The sequence below is a fragment of the Python bivittatus genome, unplaced genomic scaffold (assembly GCF_059951505.1).
Source record: "Python bivittatus isolate LINGU-HERP-01145 unplaced genomic scaffold, Pbiv_v1 ctg000690_np1212, whole genome shotgun sequence".
NCBI classification, from domain to species: Eukaryota; Metazoa; Chordata; class Lepidosauria; order Squamata; family Pythonidae; genus Python; species Python bivittatus.
This window is the reverse complement of record NW_028277096.1, coordinates 581149-597574: the sequence shown is the minus strand read 5'-3', so window position 1 is coordinate 597574 and position 16426 is coordinate 581149. Positions and strand designations below refer to the sequence as shown.

The window sequence follows — 16426 nt, the reverse complement described above, 5'->3', positions numbered from 1 at the left end:
CTGCATGGGGTGGAGGTTTTTTTCTCTTTCATCCTCCTCAATGAAATGGACCAGAAAGAGATTCCAGAAGAAATCTGCATAATTGCAGAAATCACTGCTAGAAGATATGTAAAACAAAACTCCCTGGCTTGGAAGTGATTAAGGGTATGCCTACGATAATTTAGGGAAGAACTTCCCTTTCTGTAAGGACTCCTGCTGCATCCTTCTCTGACATGGAGCCTGCCTGACAGAATGGACTACAACTCCCATGACCCACAGCCAGCAAGACCATTGACTGGGATAGGGTGGCAGCGACAATGGCAGTTGAGTGCAACACATCTGGAGGGTGCCAAATCAGGAAAGGAGGCTGAGGCAGAAGTAGCTAAAGCCCTCCTCATGTTGTTTAGAGGTTTGGGGGCACCAGTTGAAGGTTGTTCTCTCTTGGGTTTTGCCTGCTCTGAGCTGACAGCTGTATCCATTCGCCCACCAACACAGTACCTACTAGGAGGGTTCTCTCTCTCTCCACACACACACGCACACACACACATGGTCGGTCTGTGTCTGTCTATCTTTGTGCGCATGCATGAGTGTGTGAGTATACATATATATATATATATATATATATAGCCCCACAGGAATGAAGCTTGGCGCCGGCTGATGGTGCAACAGATACCCCCGGCCCCCCCGCCCCCCCGCTCACCTCGTCCCTCGCCACGTGGTGTGGAGAGGCCAGTCACCAGGGTGGAGACAAGAAAGGAAGAGTAGGGAAAGAGGGACGAAGAGGGGGGTGGGGGAGAGAGAGAAAAGCCGGGGGAGGAAAAGGAAAGCGCCCCATCGGTGGCTGCCCAGACCCAGAGCAGCGGCGTCACCGGGCGCGAGGCGGGCCAGGGAGCGCACCGCCTCATCCTGCCCGCTCCCCAGGCGTCCAGGCAGGGCTGCCGAGGAGGCAAGGCGGACTCTGCTCCGCGCCCCGGGCACCCAGGAGGCCCGGCCTCGGTGAGCGGGGGCGCTTTCGCTCCCGGCGTCTCCGTGGCCTAGAGGTGGCGGCGGGCGGACGCGCGGGCAGCAGTGCTGAGCTTCAGCGAGCAGCCGTCCGGGCTCTCCTTCCCACCGCCGCGCTGCTCCTGCTTCTGACAGGCGCGCTCCCAGAGTTCAGTCGGGCTCCGGCGGGGCAGCAAGTCGCGAAGAAGCCAAAGGCGGCGAGCGGAGGCGTTTGGAGCAGGTCGGTTTGGCTGTCCGGGAAACTCGAGGTGATTCTCGGCTCCCTTCTGTTCCGGAACTCCAACGCACCTTTGGCAGGGCTTTCCGTCACTGCTTTCCTTCTTCGTCCTCCCGGCTCCCCGTGTTTATCCGAAGTTGTTCTCCGAGCAACCCTTACCCGGGAGTAATCTCGCGAGGCGACTTGCCCCGGATCGCGGGTGGGCTTTCTTGTTCGTTTTGTTCCGGGCGCAGCCTTTCCCCTACCCGCTGGATAGATTCCCGTGAGACCTACGTGGAACAGATCGGCCCGAGCGAGCCTCGCAGATGTTCTTGCCACGAGTTTTCCTCCCCCCCCCCACATCGTTCCTTCCTTGACTGCCGGGTTCTCCCTTCTGGGTACTGACACCCCAAAAAGCCCTTTAGTTTTCAGCATAAGAAATCATAACGAATTCAGTTTTAGGAAGAAAAAAAAGGATTGGGCATAGCGTTCAACATCCCTTTACTGAACTTTAATGATGATGATGATGATGATGATGATGATGATGATGATGATGATGATGATGATGATGCAAGAAATACTGTTTTCCCGATAGTTTTGGTAATCTTCCTGGCTGGAGTCCTATACTGTATTCCAGACTTTAGGTGTGTTAATAATTGTGTTTTGTTTTAATAGCGTTAGTTGTTTTTGAAGTAGTATTTACAATTCAGTCAAAGGTAAGAACATTTTAAATTTCACTGATCTCAATTCGATTTCTTTTTGTACTAAATTGGTAAGAAGAAACAGTACCTAACTTTGTCTGGGTATATTATTATTATTATTATTATTACTACTACTACTACTACTACTACTACTATTCTACCATTGATTACTTCAAGTCTGCAAGATATTTTGGGAGAAAAATTGCTTTTCTTTCCTGATTATCTCAGTTAAAAGGGGATCCATCTACTGAGGGCTTTTTTCCGTTCGTTTTTTTCTTAAGAGAATCAAGGGGGGTGCTCAGGGAAAATCTGTAGGCCCGCATATTCTTCCCATTCAAAAACAAAAGAATTCCTGTTTTCAGAAGGGGTTGAGAAAAGATTAGAAACATTAAAAACAGGAGAGATTCCAAATATAGGCCTTCCGTTTTTTTGTATTGCCCCTTACAGAATGGGTGAACGTACTGTGCCATAATATTATTATTTTATCATGTCCTTTCTTATTCTGTTGTGATTATTTTAAAACACTATAGGGAAGTAATATATTACTTTAACCTGAGCAGGTAAAAACCAGCAGAGGGAAATAATGCATTTGAAGATCTGTTTCAACTATTTATTACAATCAATTATTTCTACCTGTAATAGTTACAAATAATAACATACTTATCTCTTACTTCTCTTCAAATCTGCTTTGAAAGTACATCAGTAAAATGTCTGCATATTATGTTGTAAATATTTCTGTTCTAGAAAACAGTGAACGGAAGTAATGCCTTTTTGGGTAATTCTGGTATTTTTATGCTACTTGGATTTTATTTTAAAAATAATTTATTCTTCTCTCTCTACTATTTGCTTATAACAGAGATAATGAAATTAGTAGAGTTAAGAGTTTATATTTGCATTCATTACATCTGTATTTTGAGTTAATTGAATTCCATTATCCAGTAGAAATCACTTTCAAGTCCATTGATTTTGATGGGAAGATTAATATGCACTAGCTAGGAAGTAAATAAACTGTGTGTAACTTAAAACATGCTCATCCTTGGGTGGATCGTGTCCACATTTCAGGAGTGGTGACTACTTTGTAAAAATATATGCCTCTGAAAGGTGTAAATACTGCCTAAATAGTTTTTTTTAATAGATTAGTATTTTACAAATGTTTTTCCAACTTGGCTTGAACAATTGCTTTATAGGCACCCCTGCACCACTTGCGTTTTGCTTGCTTGTTATCAAATCATTTCACTGGAATATAAAAAAAGACATATTTTCCCAAGGAACTGTGAAAAAAATATTGTAGTAAGTAATACGAATATTTATATCAAGATGCAGGGTATGGTTTTGTTTTTAAGGCACTCAGGTTAGGTGATTTTTTAATTACTTCCATTTCACTGGAAATAAATCAGAAATTGCCAGGGAAAAACTAGCTTTTTGACATTTTTTTTTTTTGGAGATTTCTTCCGACAGTTTTCTTTTATAATTTCTTTTGTTAGTTTCACATTTTGAATTCATTCCTTCCTTCCTTCCTTCCTTCCTTCCTTCCTTCCTTCCTTCCTTCCTTCCTTCCTTCCTTCCTTCCTTCCTTCCTTCCTTCCTTCCTTCCTTCCTTTCCCCCCTCCCCCTCCCTCCTAGTATAGGAGATAGGGCCTGATGAATTTGGTTTTGCCTGAGGCAGTGAAGAGTGGGGTGGGAAAGGAAGGGAAGGGAAGGGGGAAGAGGAGGCAATCCGAATTCACACTTAAAGCCACAGCTGAGATCACGCACCCAATTGTGGTGTAGAACTCCATCGGGCAACTCCAGCCCAACAGTTTTCTATCAGCATTTCACTTTTACAAAAAGCGGCAAGCTTCTGGTAGGTAGTCCAGAGAAAGAGCGAGAGGTTGGCAACCTTACTCCTTAAAACGCATCCCTTTTGAAAGAACAAGTCCTTCTCTTGAACTGGAGTTCAAGCGGCACAGGAGATTTTCTCCTTTGGAAAAACTGGTGAGTCCTGAAGGCGGCGGCCCGTGGCCAGCTTCCTAGAGTTACTCTCTTGTTGAATGCCGCGGGATTGCCCTCAGACTAGACATGCACAGACTGGCTCTTTGGACAGAAAACAGTGGGAAGATTCTTTGTAGAGCCATGCAACCCTTGGTCTCCTCTGCGATCCTTGATGGAGAGCACCGCTTCCTACCTTCAAATGCTCTTGATGGCTCGTGGAAGAGGTTTCCCAGCCAGCCTCCAACATTAATGCTCTTTGCTGCAAAATGGCTTCATCTTCCAGTCTTGTTAGCTCAGATTGTTTAATCTGAGCTGGATCTGCTGGGGTCTGGAAGAGGATGGGGAGAGGAAAGATCTGGGGAAGGATGGCAATCTGCATAGGTTGAATGTGGTGCAACTTGGGGTCTTCAGAAGCATAGGATTTAATAGTTTCAATTTATCTGGAAGGGAAAAATTGGTGCATTTAGGAGGCTGATAGCCCCTGTATCTCACTCTGGCTTCTGTTGTTGGGTGAATAGGAATTTTGTCCGGTCATACAGTATATGCATAGCTCAGTCAAATTCTTGGTTTGATCATAGATCCTTTTTCCAAGCCATGAGTCTATCTTGAAAAATGGAAGTAATAAACAGAAGAGAAACTTCTGAGGTTCTTTGGCACACAGCGGCCAAAGTCTTTCTGTACACATTTGATTTATAGGTTGCCAGGTAGACATACTCTAGGTACATTTGAGTTTTTCTCTTGCATTTTCTCTCTCTCTGGCCTGATCCCCAAACCATATTACGTGTGGATTCACATAAGACTACACTAAAGCAGGATTAAGCATTTTATGAAGCAGTGTGTTGTGGGAACTCAGCCATAGTTTTAGCATGGTTATATAAAGCAGACCATCTTGTTAAGCAAATATTTGCTTTGGCAGAGTAAGTATGTGAGCACATATATTTTGTTTCGTTAACCTGGGTTTAGTATATTGTGTGAATATAGCCCATAAGCAACAACTTATTTGCTTTAAAAGTAGTAGTTTAAAAATGGTTAAACTGGGGCTTCCCTATGGCTGTTTTAAACCACCATTGTTTTATATAAAATTGTCCCATATCACAGTGACTAAGAAACAGGATCACAAATAGAGTTTTATGGCTGAGTGGCCAGGCTAGATCAGGATAATGAGAGTTGTACTTCAGTACCTCTGGAGGGCATACATTTGGGGAGTGTGGGATTTAAATCAAGAATAGGCTTGAGATCTAATTGTTGTGTGATCACTAAGAATAGGGAGAAATTTTAAATATTCCTGTAATGGCAGCTCTGATGGAAGTGAAGGGTTGCCATTTTAGTCCTATTTAAAATATTTCACTTGGTGACAATGTTGTGTGTGTGCACATCCATGCAATGTATCTCTACCTGTAGAGCTAGCCCATGCATCGTACACCTAAGAGATGCTTGCAGACAACACTCAATTCTTCCCGTTCTTCATCTTTTACTGAGTATAGTCACAAACTGCTAAGTATTAGGCAACAGTGTGGTCAGCTGTGATGACCATATAGATAGTATGTCTCGAGTGTTCTTGCCAAAATGTTGAATACTAAAATTTTGGGGTGTGCAACTAAATGTATATTCGGCAAAGTGACTGTTTTGTGTTTTGTTAAATTGGGCCAGCCTCAATTAATGATAGGATATAAAAATTTTCCAGTTACTTTGAATAATTTTTCAGGACAAGTGAAAAGGCAAGTCTTAGTGGACTTTTTTCAGGACAACTGGAAATGAACAAGATCACCTTGCTCCTGCATCAACAGACATTAGAAGAGCCTTCCCCAACCTGCTGCTCTCCAGATATGATTATGTCAACTGAATATTTGTTTAATTGAAATCCAATACATCTAGTGAGTTTCAGGTTGGGAAAGGTTGTGTTGAACAATGAACCAAGCTGTTTTCCTTCTGTTTTTGTGGGTACAAGCATTTCTGCCTTTTCTGATATTTTTTATACGTTTATGAATTCATTTGGTGAGAACTTTCATTGATATGTATGTGTGTGTGTGAAAATTAATACTCCTGCGTGTAAGTGTTGCAAGCATTTGCATGCAGTAGTTCATCCTATAAATCATTCCTGAATACAGTTTTGCAGGAATCCAGATCTGAAATGGTCAGTCTTAGCCCACTAGAACCTACAGTATATTTATGGTGTAAATTCCTGTATTTTGAATCTCAGTTTTTTTAAAAATTTTGAACTAAAAGCATTTTTGGAGAGGAAAATACTTCTGATCATTTGTAGAATTTCTTTCCTTTATTCCTGATCACCATGGATCCTACATGACTATGATTAGGGTTCCTGACCCCCAGAAAGGATTTGGCTTCTCTGAAGTTTATTTTCCTTTTTTTAGCAATACCAAGTATCATGTCACTTGGGATTTCTGGGAGTTGTAGTCCAGCATATCTGGAATGCACCAAGTTGGAAAAAGCAACAGTAGTATACAATCTGACTTCACAATTACTCATCCCCATGCCCAACATTTTTCATTTACCTCCATGAATAAGATGTCCATATCACTCCTGCCTCTAAAAGGTCTGATTTTCTCTCCTTTTCTGCTTAGCAGGTAGCAAAACGGACCTTACCTTAGAAGCTGAGAAGGATTGGAGCTGATTAACTGCATGATTGTGTCCATGTAGTCACTAGGACCTCAGCCCCTTTTAAGTGCAGCTTCACATTTCCTACGTCCAAATCCAGATTTTGAGTCTCCTAGTGTGATGTGATTTTAGATGAAATAATAGCTTTAGGTTTAACTAACAAGGCAAAAGGGGCAGGTTACCTGAGGGCCAAGAATTGCTTCAAAAGAGGCATTTGGTTAGGGAGTATCTCTCTCTCACCTTCTCTAAACTCCTGGAGTCTTCCCTAACCTTACTGCAAGTGCCGTTAGTGAAAAGGTCTTTCTACTTTCTGCCTTCTTTTTCTTTTTCTCTTTTCCATCCTGTATACAGTCTCATTTTATTCTTGCCTCTGTTATAGGTGTAAGGTGTCTGAAGACTCCACCAGCCCCAATGGCTCAAATAAGTCAGGAAATATCTAAAGTGGAACACAGACAGTTCTGTTAGGGATTTCCTGGATCATCCTGGAAACCACCGTCACTGGATCTGAGTTGGAACTGCATGGTCCATCCTGCCCCTTCGTGGAGGAAGGTGCCTTTACTTGTCCCCAAACTTGGATCTCTGGAGATAACTTGCCTGTGTGCTTGGGTTGCAGTTCAAGGCCCAGTCTGCTCCTTCAGAGATGTACCAGAGTTTAGCAATGGCAGCCAACCATGGCCCACCAGCATATGAAGGGACCAGTAGTTTTATGCACACCACAGCTGCTGCTTCTCCTGTCTACATACCCACCACAAGGGTTACTACCATGATCCCCAGCCTGCCTTATCTCCAAGGGAGTGGTTCATCCCAGCAAGGCAGCCCAGTCTCCAGCCACTCCATTTGGACTCAGCCTGGAGCTGAGAATGTTGCTTACAACCCTGGATCTTCTCATCCATCGGTATCCCCAAGATTCTCCTTTGCTACCAGCACCCCCATCCCTGCAACTACTTCCAGAGAAGCATCTGCTTATAGCAGCTCTCTTAGCATCTCAGCCAACACCAGGGACCAATATGCTCGGAGTTTCAGTGGGTCCTATTCCAGTCCATATCCAGCAAGTTATATGACCCCAGAATTGGGCACCACCTGGACTTCATCTCCCTTTGATAGCCCCATGCTCCACAACCTTCAGAATCGGGGAACTCCAGGAGCTTCAAGGCACAGCAACCTAGGTAAGAATGAATCTTCTGAATTTTATTATACCCAGAAAGGGAACATTCCTTTCAATCCAAGATGGATTACATGAAATTGATTAAATTTAAATGATAATAAATACTAGGCAGCTCATCAGTGAATTTAGTAGTTACGCATATAGATTATCAGTAAAATTTATTTTTCACATTTTATCAGCAAGGTACTCGTTTGAGGAGCCTTTCTTTCAGAAATGGCATGTGACAATTCCTTACTCTCTTGAGTGGGAATTAATTTAACAGTTATCATAAACCAAAGAACTCAAGGAGATAGTATCTATATTTTCTTATCCATCAGCTTTAGGAGCCTGGAATAGTGGCCTCAATAATAGAAATATTAAATGTCTCTTTAAAAAAAAAAAGTCCAAGAATCAACAGTATAGTGATGGAGCTGCATCTTAAAAAGTGCAGCTGAGATCAACATCAGGGAAATTCTGTAACTTCCAATTCTACATAGTTCTTGTTTTTACCCTATTTATATTTTACTGCACTGGTGTGTCAGCTGCTTCCTATTAGCTTCATCTCATTTCAATTGCAGTCCTGTAACATTGATCTGGGAGGAAGTCCTTATGATTGCAATGGGACTTGTTTCTGGGTAGGTCCTGCTGTCCCCATGATCCATCCTATAATTCTGAAGTGAAAAAGGCCTGCTGTTTGCTTAGCTTAGGGTACAAACAACAAACGATTTATGGCTAAGCTTATTACTTTGTACCATTTCATGCGGGAAGGAGGGTGTTGGCTTACCTTTGAGGTCTTTGCAACATTAAGCAATTTTTAATCTACTATTAAAAGTGTATTGCATAAAAACTGTAACTTTAAAGCATTAGTTCATGTGGATTAAACAATTAAGGCACAAATTACTAACCTGTATACTTTGTTAGCACTACAAATGTTGCATGTTATTTTGAGAAAGGCAGATCCTTTGAGAGATACAAGGATGGATACTGCCTCTTTTGAACAAAATTAATCCTAGATCAGCCACTGCTTGTTCAGCTGTAAATAAAGCGGCTTGTGTACATTTGCCCAGTAATCTTTTTCTTAAATTAAATTAGAAATTATTATCCTTACATGTTCAGTGATGAATTGGTAACTTACAGACTGTTGGAAATGCTACCATTTTAATCTTCTAGTCAGCCAGAGTCTGTGGTGTTTCTTTAGTTGGTTTTTGACCATCTAGAATGTTGACACCCAGTAATACGTTTTTCTGCAGAAATCCATTAAAGTGATGTTTAAAAAAATGAATAGGATGTGTGTAAGAACCTTCTTAGAACAAGCTGCCACAGTTATGCATACCCTGGAAAAATAAATTGGGGGTTCTGAGTGATCTATTATTTGGTGTGATGTGCTCGGTGTAATGCAGGGGCTTGGTTATCCTGTTGATCTAGGCACAATTTGAATTGGTTCACAAGTTCAACCTGTACGTATATTTGTGCACGTAGGTGATATCTGTGAAATGTTGGTGTAATCTAATTTCAGCACTGCTTCAGTTACGAGAGAAGTTATTTCACTTTGGTTTCAGTTCAGACTAATAAAGATTTGCTTGCTGATTAAGCACAACTCTAGAGCAGAGGGAGTAAATGTAAATCTGAAGTTTAAATTGACCCATGGTCCACAAGGACCATGAAATCTACATGAATTAGAACAGGGTTTTTCAAACTCTGTTCTGCAGAATCCTTGAGTTCCATTACAGCAGTGTTTCTCAACCTTAGGAACTTTAAGATGTGTGGACTTCAACTCCCAGAATTCCCTAGGCAGCATGGGTGGCTGGGGAATTCTGGGAGTTGAGGTCCACAAATCTTAAAGTTCCTAAGGTTGAGAAACACTGCGTTAGAGAGTAAGGGAGAAAAAGATAGTTCACTCAGACGCAGCCAAGGGTGGTCATAGCATTTTTTCTAAGGTACAGTGGAAAAGGTAGGACTTGTCATCTGACATTCAGAAGCCTCACCCCCAGGGTATTTGTGGCTCAGGATGACACATCACTCTGTGTGTGCCTGAGAGGCAGGCAGTAGCAGAGCGAAAATGATGGCCACAATTTTTCCTTAGGAAAATGCCTCAGCTGTGCAGCTATGGCCATCTTTTGGTGAATGCGTGCCCTGCCTTCTGCAAAGTCATCCTGCCCCAGCCCAGCCTCCCTCATTCCCCCGAGAAAGGTCAAATGGAAAGTTTGGGTTAAATCCATAAGATTTAGATAACTTCAGTATCTAAATATGCATGCATCAATTACAATGAGCACAAGTTTAATTTTATTGCTCATTTCCTATCACTAGAGGTTTGCTTCTTGATCAGAGGTTCAGGGAATTATTTTTTTTTTAAATTGACAGGTTCCACGGCCTAAACAAGTTTGAAAACCCCTGAATTAGAACACTATGTAGTAAATTTGTAATATATTTTATCTTTGTATTATTTAATTAATATGAGTGGCACGTTTACAGTTTTGCCTTGCTGGTGTAGTACACTTATAAAACAATGATATCCTCCTGGACTTTCACTTTATAGACTAGCAATTTATTATCACTAGGGCTAAAAAATGAATCAATCACCATACCTTTTCATCTCTCTCTCTTTCTCTCTTTTCTGCTTAGGGTTCAAGTGTTTATTAATGTTTCTGCTCCCATTCATAGACAGGGAGAGAGGGAAGTGGGGAGAGAGAAAAAGGAAGTTAGGATTTTAACATCATTTGTTTGTTTAGGTTACCTTCCTATAAAGTAGTTTTTCCCAGCCTTCCAGATGTATTGGACTTTGATTTCCATAATCCTCTTCCATCCTGAGGGCACCAGAATGGGAAAGGCTTCTAGAAACACTTCCTTGGGATGATGCTAAACTCCCCTGTTGGTTTGTTTTTCTTCTGTTTTTCTTCTAAGAAGCTCAGGACACAAGATACTTAATTGCCTTTCCTGCTTTTTAAATTGTTATAATAACCCTAAGAGGTGGGTTAGATTGAAACAGAAATAGCTAAGCGTGGTTCAAGGTTAACCAAAGTTTCTCATCACCAGGTGGAAAGTTTAGTTTATTATTGTTATTGATTAGCCATTAGGCCATATCAAGATCAAGGTGGAAAGTTGAATCTTAGTTTCCTGAGCTTGGCCTGTTATTCTGATCACTAGACCACACTGGCATAGGATATGAGCTCGGTTGAACCATCCTCTTGATTGCTAGTTTTATGCACCTCCAAATCTCTTTGCCTTAGGGACTATTTTTTTTTTTTCATCCAGGCTCGCTTGTAGAACTGGAGCCAAACTGAGGACCTAAAGCTGGGAGAAAATGATTATTGAAATGGAGGAGGGGATAATCCTAAAAGGTGGAGAGGAAGGAAAAGATTCAGCTCTCATTTTCCTTGTGCCCCTTTTGATCTTCCATAACTCTGTTTTTACATGAACAAGCAAACTAAACTAATCTTCTGTTACATTTACCTTATTTTTAAAGATTTCATTTGTTTAATTAAATTAGTTTTCTTAAATGTTTTTAGTTTATTTTTTGGCAGAAGGAAGAATTAGGATGATATACGGAATAATAGGTCGGTATAAAACCATAATTTCAAAATAAAATGGGCAGCTTAATAAAACTCAGTATAAAGAAGCATACATTGTCAGCAGTCAAAGTGTACTGACAGTTGCTTAAATCTACATGCTGGCATGCCTGTCTGGGCAAGGAAAGATAATGTGGATAGTACCAAATGGACCTCACAGTTGGCCCCAAAGGTGAACCCTTTGAAAGCACACATGCTCTAAATTGGGAGGGAGGGAGGGGAGTCAGGGCCAAGTTTTCTCTGACTCTTCTCCCTCCATTTGAATTTCAGATAGTGGATTGGAGAACTTTAGTCTGAGACTAAACTACAATTTCAGCTTTCAGTCAGGCTGGCGTTATAGGTGGTGATTTTTTAGGTGTCAGAGGCAGCACAATACTCATAGTGGGGAACATAAACATTGGGGTGGATATAATGAGTTCATTTCCTACTTGTGGGCTTCCTAAAAGCATCTGGTTGGCCACCCTGGGAACAGGATGCTAGTTTAGATAAGCCTTTGATTTGATCCAGCATGCTGTTCTTTGTGTTCAGTGATTCTGTGCCCAAAGCTGCTGATAGTGTTGTAGATTTGGATGAGTCGTAATCAAGGGTTGTGTTTAGCTCAAATAAATCTGGTTCTGATGGGATTTGGGTCCAGAATTAAATGCAACAGGCAGAACCAAACTATTTTTTGAATGGGAGATTTTCAGTGAATACTACAATTGTAGGCTAAATTGGAAAAAACCAAAAAAAAAACAGAAGTAGACAATCACTTTTGTATTGCTACCAAGAAAACGACATGGCTGTGTCCACAAAGTCACCAGGAGTTGAACTCAATTTGAAGGAGACTTTATTTTTTCTCACCTTACTATTGCTTGTTCCTAGGTCTGCCTCCAAACAGCAGGTAATACCTGTGACTTTGTACTTTGCTGTGTGATGTATTAGGTCAAACTTTCCATTCACACCCAACACAGGGACCTGTATTCACATCTACACCAGCAAATTGTCTTTTGTTGGGACTGGGGCACTGTGTTGGTCTGCAAATGAGGCTGAGCTTTGCAAAAGTTACACACGTGTGTTTGCTTTTGCAAGCTGAGAAGAATAGGGGCCTTTCTGGGAAACGCCTTCCTTTCTTCCCCACTTATACATATTTAAATGAAAACCAGGAGCCCCTGGGCAACCAGGCGGAGGTGTTACTTGCAAATAAGATCATGGGCTTTTCTTCAGTAAGGATTTAAGGGGTGGGGAAGAAAATAAGATTAGGGTTTTGATTTGTTTTATATGGGAAGCCATTGATAAAAAACTCAAGGTCATGCATTGCTTAAGATTTAAATGGTGTTTTAATTAGATAGGATTGGCACTACTTTGCAATTTTATGGATTCTTTGCATTTTCAGAGATTTATCAATCATAATGAGAACCCTCATTCTGGACAGAATTTGGTCTCTCTCTTCCACCTTGAAGGCTGCATTATTAGGTCACATTAAATTTGAGATTATCTCCTTCAGTTATTTTTTTTATACATTTAACATGCTGGTAGTGGTGAATTTTCTGGGAGCAGCAATGAAAAATAAAGCAATGTTTCTTTTTTAAAAGGAATTAAGAACTAGGTCCATTTCGGTGATTAATAGCTTGTTTTTTTGCCAATTAATTGCTTAAATATATTTACATATTAGCAAAACCTTATTGTAAGTGTCCTTTATATGACATAACTTACAATTTAATAAAAAAGCTATTGCTACCATTCAAAAGAAAGGCTAAATTTTGATTTTCTGCCTGAATTCCTACAGCAGTTATGCACTGGAATCAACGTACCTTCATTATATAAAATATTCCAATAGAATATGAACTCTTACCATTCATACTTGTGTGTTAGATCTCACTCCAACCAAATTAAACTGGAACCCAACATTGCTCTGCATATAAGCTCCATAAAATTTACTTCATTAAAATATGTACATAGGATTTCTTTCCTTCAGTACTGATTTTTGCAGTGTTCCTGCTGTATTTATTTATACAAAGTATAGTGTTGGCCAGCAGTGTTCGGTTTAAACAGCTGCATACTATTGCAATCATTGGGCATAGATACATTATTTTAGATCATATTTTTAAAAATTAAAAAGAAAAATAATGTATTATTATCTTGTAGTTACAATTAAACCTTTGGCTGTCCTATTCATGTTGCTCCATCCATGGCCATAAATGTCCAGCCTGGTTTATAATTTAGAATTAAAAGATGGTACATCAAAATCTTGTGGATAGTTTAGTGAAGGTCATTCTGATTTTTATAGTTTCAATGACAATGAGTGTCAGGGTGCTCAGAACTTCCTTGTGTGCATAATTCAAAGTGCAGTAAGTTAAAACATGGTGAAGCTCATGTTAATTGATCTCTTTTAGGTCAGAACAACACTTGCTTGAAGCCTCCGCAAAAACATTTAACATTTAAAACTGTCAAATTTACATCCTCTGAAGTAGCTACCATACAGAATGAACCAGAATGTTAGGCTTCAGTTGCTATTAACAATGATCTGAAATCATGCTGCTTGCTCATGGAGGCCTTGGAAGAATCTCTTGTCATCCCTTGATACTGGAGCAATGGCTTCATGATCTCAGACATGACTGTTCTCATGTACTGCTCAGCTCATATGAATGTTTTTCTCTGAAATCAGATCCGTCTGTACATGATCAAGAGAAAAAAACAAATAGGAGATGAAGAATTCCTTAAAATGAAAAACGTTCAGTAAGGATCTGAGTTTGCTTCAAGGTGTTCTTTGTCTTGGAGATCTAATTCTTAATCCCAGACATTTGGGGCTAGTGAGTGAATGGAGGATGCATTCTGTACCTGAGGTACTACCTCATTTTATTCCTCTTTTCCTGGCATTCCAAAGTAGAGTAAAACAGACCCAATTCAGATCATGTATAAAGTATATTTCAGATCAATGTATGAATTTATTTCCAAAAAGAAGAATTGTTTCTAGGGGAGTAACATTTAACATATAGGATTGCAGCTTACAAAAACATGTGCTTTAAAAAATTATTAATTTTTAATTTTAATCCAAGTGCCATTTAATTTGGATTTTACATTTTATTTAAATTTATTACACAGATATTTTATATGTACTTTCATTTTTTATTTCTGAAATTGCTGTTTAACTTTATGAAGTCTGTGATAAAATCTGTGGGTTTTTAGGTGAAGGTAAAATAAGCTGTTTCTTAATAGCATTTCTCAGTTGGTTTTCTTCTTTTTCTTTTTCTAGAATGCTAATGTTATGTTAAAAGACACCGCCCAACGAATCTTATGTGTGAATAATCTCCTATTGAAATAATACTTCCAGATAACTGACAACATTAAAAAAAAAAAAACAGTCATGCAGAAACCTTTAAAATTAGCTGATAAAAATAAAAATAAAAACACCAGAATAATTCCAACCAGGATAATTCCAAAAACACCAGGAACCAGGATAATTCAACAGAAGAATCAGACATGAAAGAAACAAATATTCATGAGAACAGGATAGATTTGCCTGGTGATTGTTCTTAGTTTGGGATATGGGAGGGTTTTCCAGATTTTGTATGGGCATCAGGAAAGGGTTTTGGGAGAGGGGCATCCTGAGAGAAGTTTCCACAACAGGATAAAATTTGGGCAGAAAAAAATATTAATATAAATGTGTATTAATATAAAACAGCTGCTCACAATCTGGTCTTCGTTACTTAGACTATCGCTCTCATTGTCTTCATCAAGAGGAAGGGAGTTGAATGCCTTGTGCTAACGATGGGGCAGTTCAAGCATAGCAGTCTTCCAGATTCCTATACAGGAATTAAATGAGCAGAAAAGGGTACGAAGCTACATAGCATGGGGAAGTAACATGAGGAAGATGGGTGTCCAGCTCTTCTTACCTAAGTATTCCTTTCTTGCTAAAGGAAGAAGCACGCACGCGATAGGAGAACAATGAAATTGCATACTCATGATTAAAGTTAAATTATTTAAGTCAGCATGGCAGTCCTCCAGCCTCCGTCTGAGTCATATTCAGCAGACTTCCCAAACCTGATGCCCTTTAGAAGTGTTGGGCGATGGCTGGAGATGATGGGATTGAAGTCCAATATAACTGGAGGACATCAGGTTAGGGAATAAATGCACATGATCTAGGAGGGCAAAGTTTAGGATACATGCTTGATCTGATTCCTTTTGGTCTTGGTCTTGGTCTTGGTCCTGGTTTTTGATTTAGGTTTTTTTTTTTAATGCTCTTCTAGTCAGCTGTAGTTCTTTTAATCTGTCGCTTGTTGTAAGCTGCCCAAAGTTGTTTAGGAGTCAGGCAACCATAAAACAAGCAAACAAATACAGTAAATAAATAAATTGGCCCACATACAGTATCCCTCAAAGACTTCTGTTTGTATCTGCTCCATAGATCCTTAGAACTACAGACTCGGCCCCACTTTTGCTTGTTTGCAAACAAGTGGGTTTCTGTACAGTACTCCTTATGGTTGGAAGTTGTTTCTTTTAGGGGTGTTCAGTCCTGCTGATAATGGAAACAAAGTACTCTCTCTCTCTTTGTTGCAAATGCCTGATTTTTTGCAGTTACCAATTTTTTTTTAGACCTAACATGAAAGCAAAACTGCACTAGAAGCAAACAATACAAAGCAAATCAAGGAAAATACAAAAATGTCCTTGTTAATGTTAAATCCCTACATTCATACAAGGCTGATCCCTTTGAAATTATCTCGCATTCTATGTAGTCTGAATTTGCCAGTGACTTTTCAAAATCATCGTTCTTTTTAAAGGAATAATAGCTCATATACCTGTATCAATACTGTAGTGTTTGGGGTTTTTTTGAGCACATGTTATCATATTTACAGCAGCATCAGTTTTCAGAATTATACAAAGGACATATTCTTTCTTACCTTGTAAAATGTATAGTTTTATATCTGGCAGTAAATAGGCCCTCCACTATTCAAAGTGTTGCCATAAGTTGGATTTTGAATGTCTCTTGAGGTGTGTGTGTTTTGCCCCCTTTATTGCTGCCAATTTTGCTTTGATACTGATGTATCAGTTATTTTCTTATATTGATATCATGTATCAGTGTGTATTGTGTGTTCTGACTGCATTTAAGAGACTACAAATAATGGCATAATTAGCTAAATAGCTCCTTAATCCTGTGCACATTTATTTGGAAATTAATTTCATAGCAAGCAAGTAGTGGAATACAACTGAAATAGTATAAACCAAATCCTTCATGTTTCATCATCCTTCTACCCCAGTTTCTTAAAAAAATAAATTT

The 16426-nt window shown here is 39.8% G+C and overlaps 1 protein-coding gene across 4 annotated transcripts in view; it reads left to right on the top strand.

Annotated features, from left to right (window-relative positions):
* The window catches only part of GATA4 (GATA binding protein 4), a 69800-nt gene that overhangs the window by 16301 nt on the left and 37073 nt on the right, over positions 1 to 16426 (top strand). Inside the window, exons 1-2 of one of the 4 annotated variants that reach the window (XM_088152457.1) lie at positions 766 to 1229; positions 6845 to 7631. In XM_088152457.1, coding sequence (XP_088008583.1) covers positions 7106 to 7631 — 526 coding nt within the window. In that variant the 5' untranslated portion in view covers positions 766 to 1229; positions 6845 to 7105. Of the gene's footprint in view, positions 1 to 765; positions 1230 to 6844; positions 7632 to 16426 lie in introns of those variants that run through there. The other 3 variants (XM_025167138.2, XM_007428999.4, XM_088152456.1) reach the window with 3 other exon arrangements.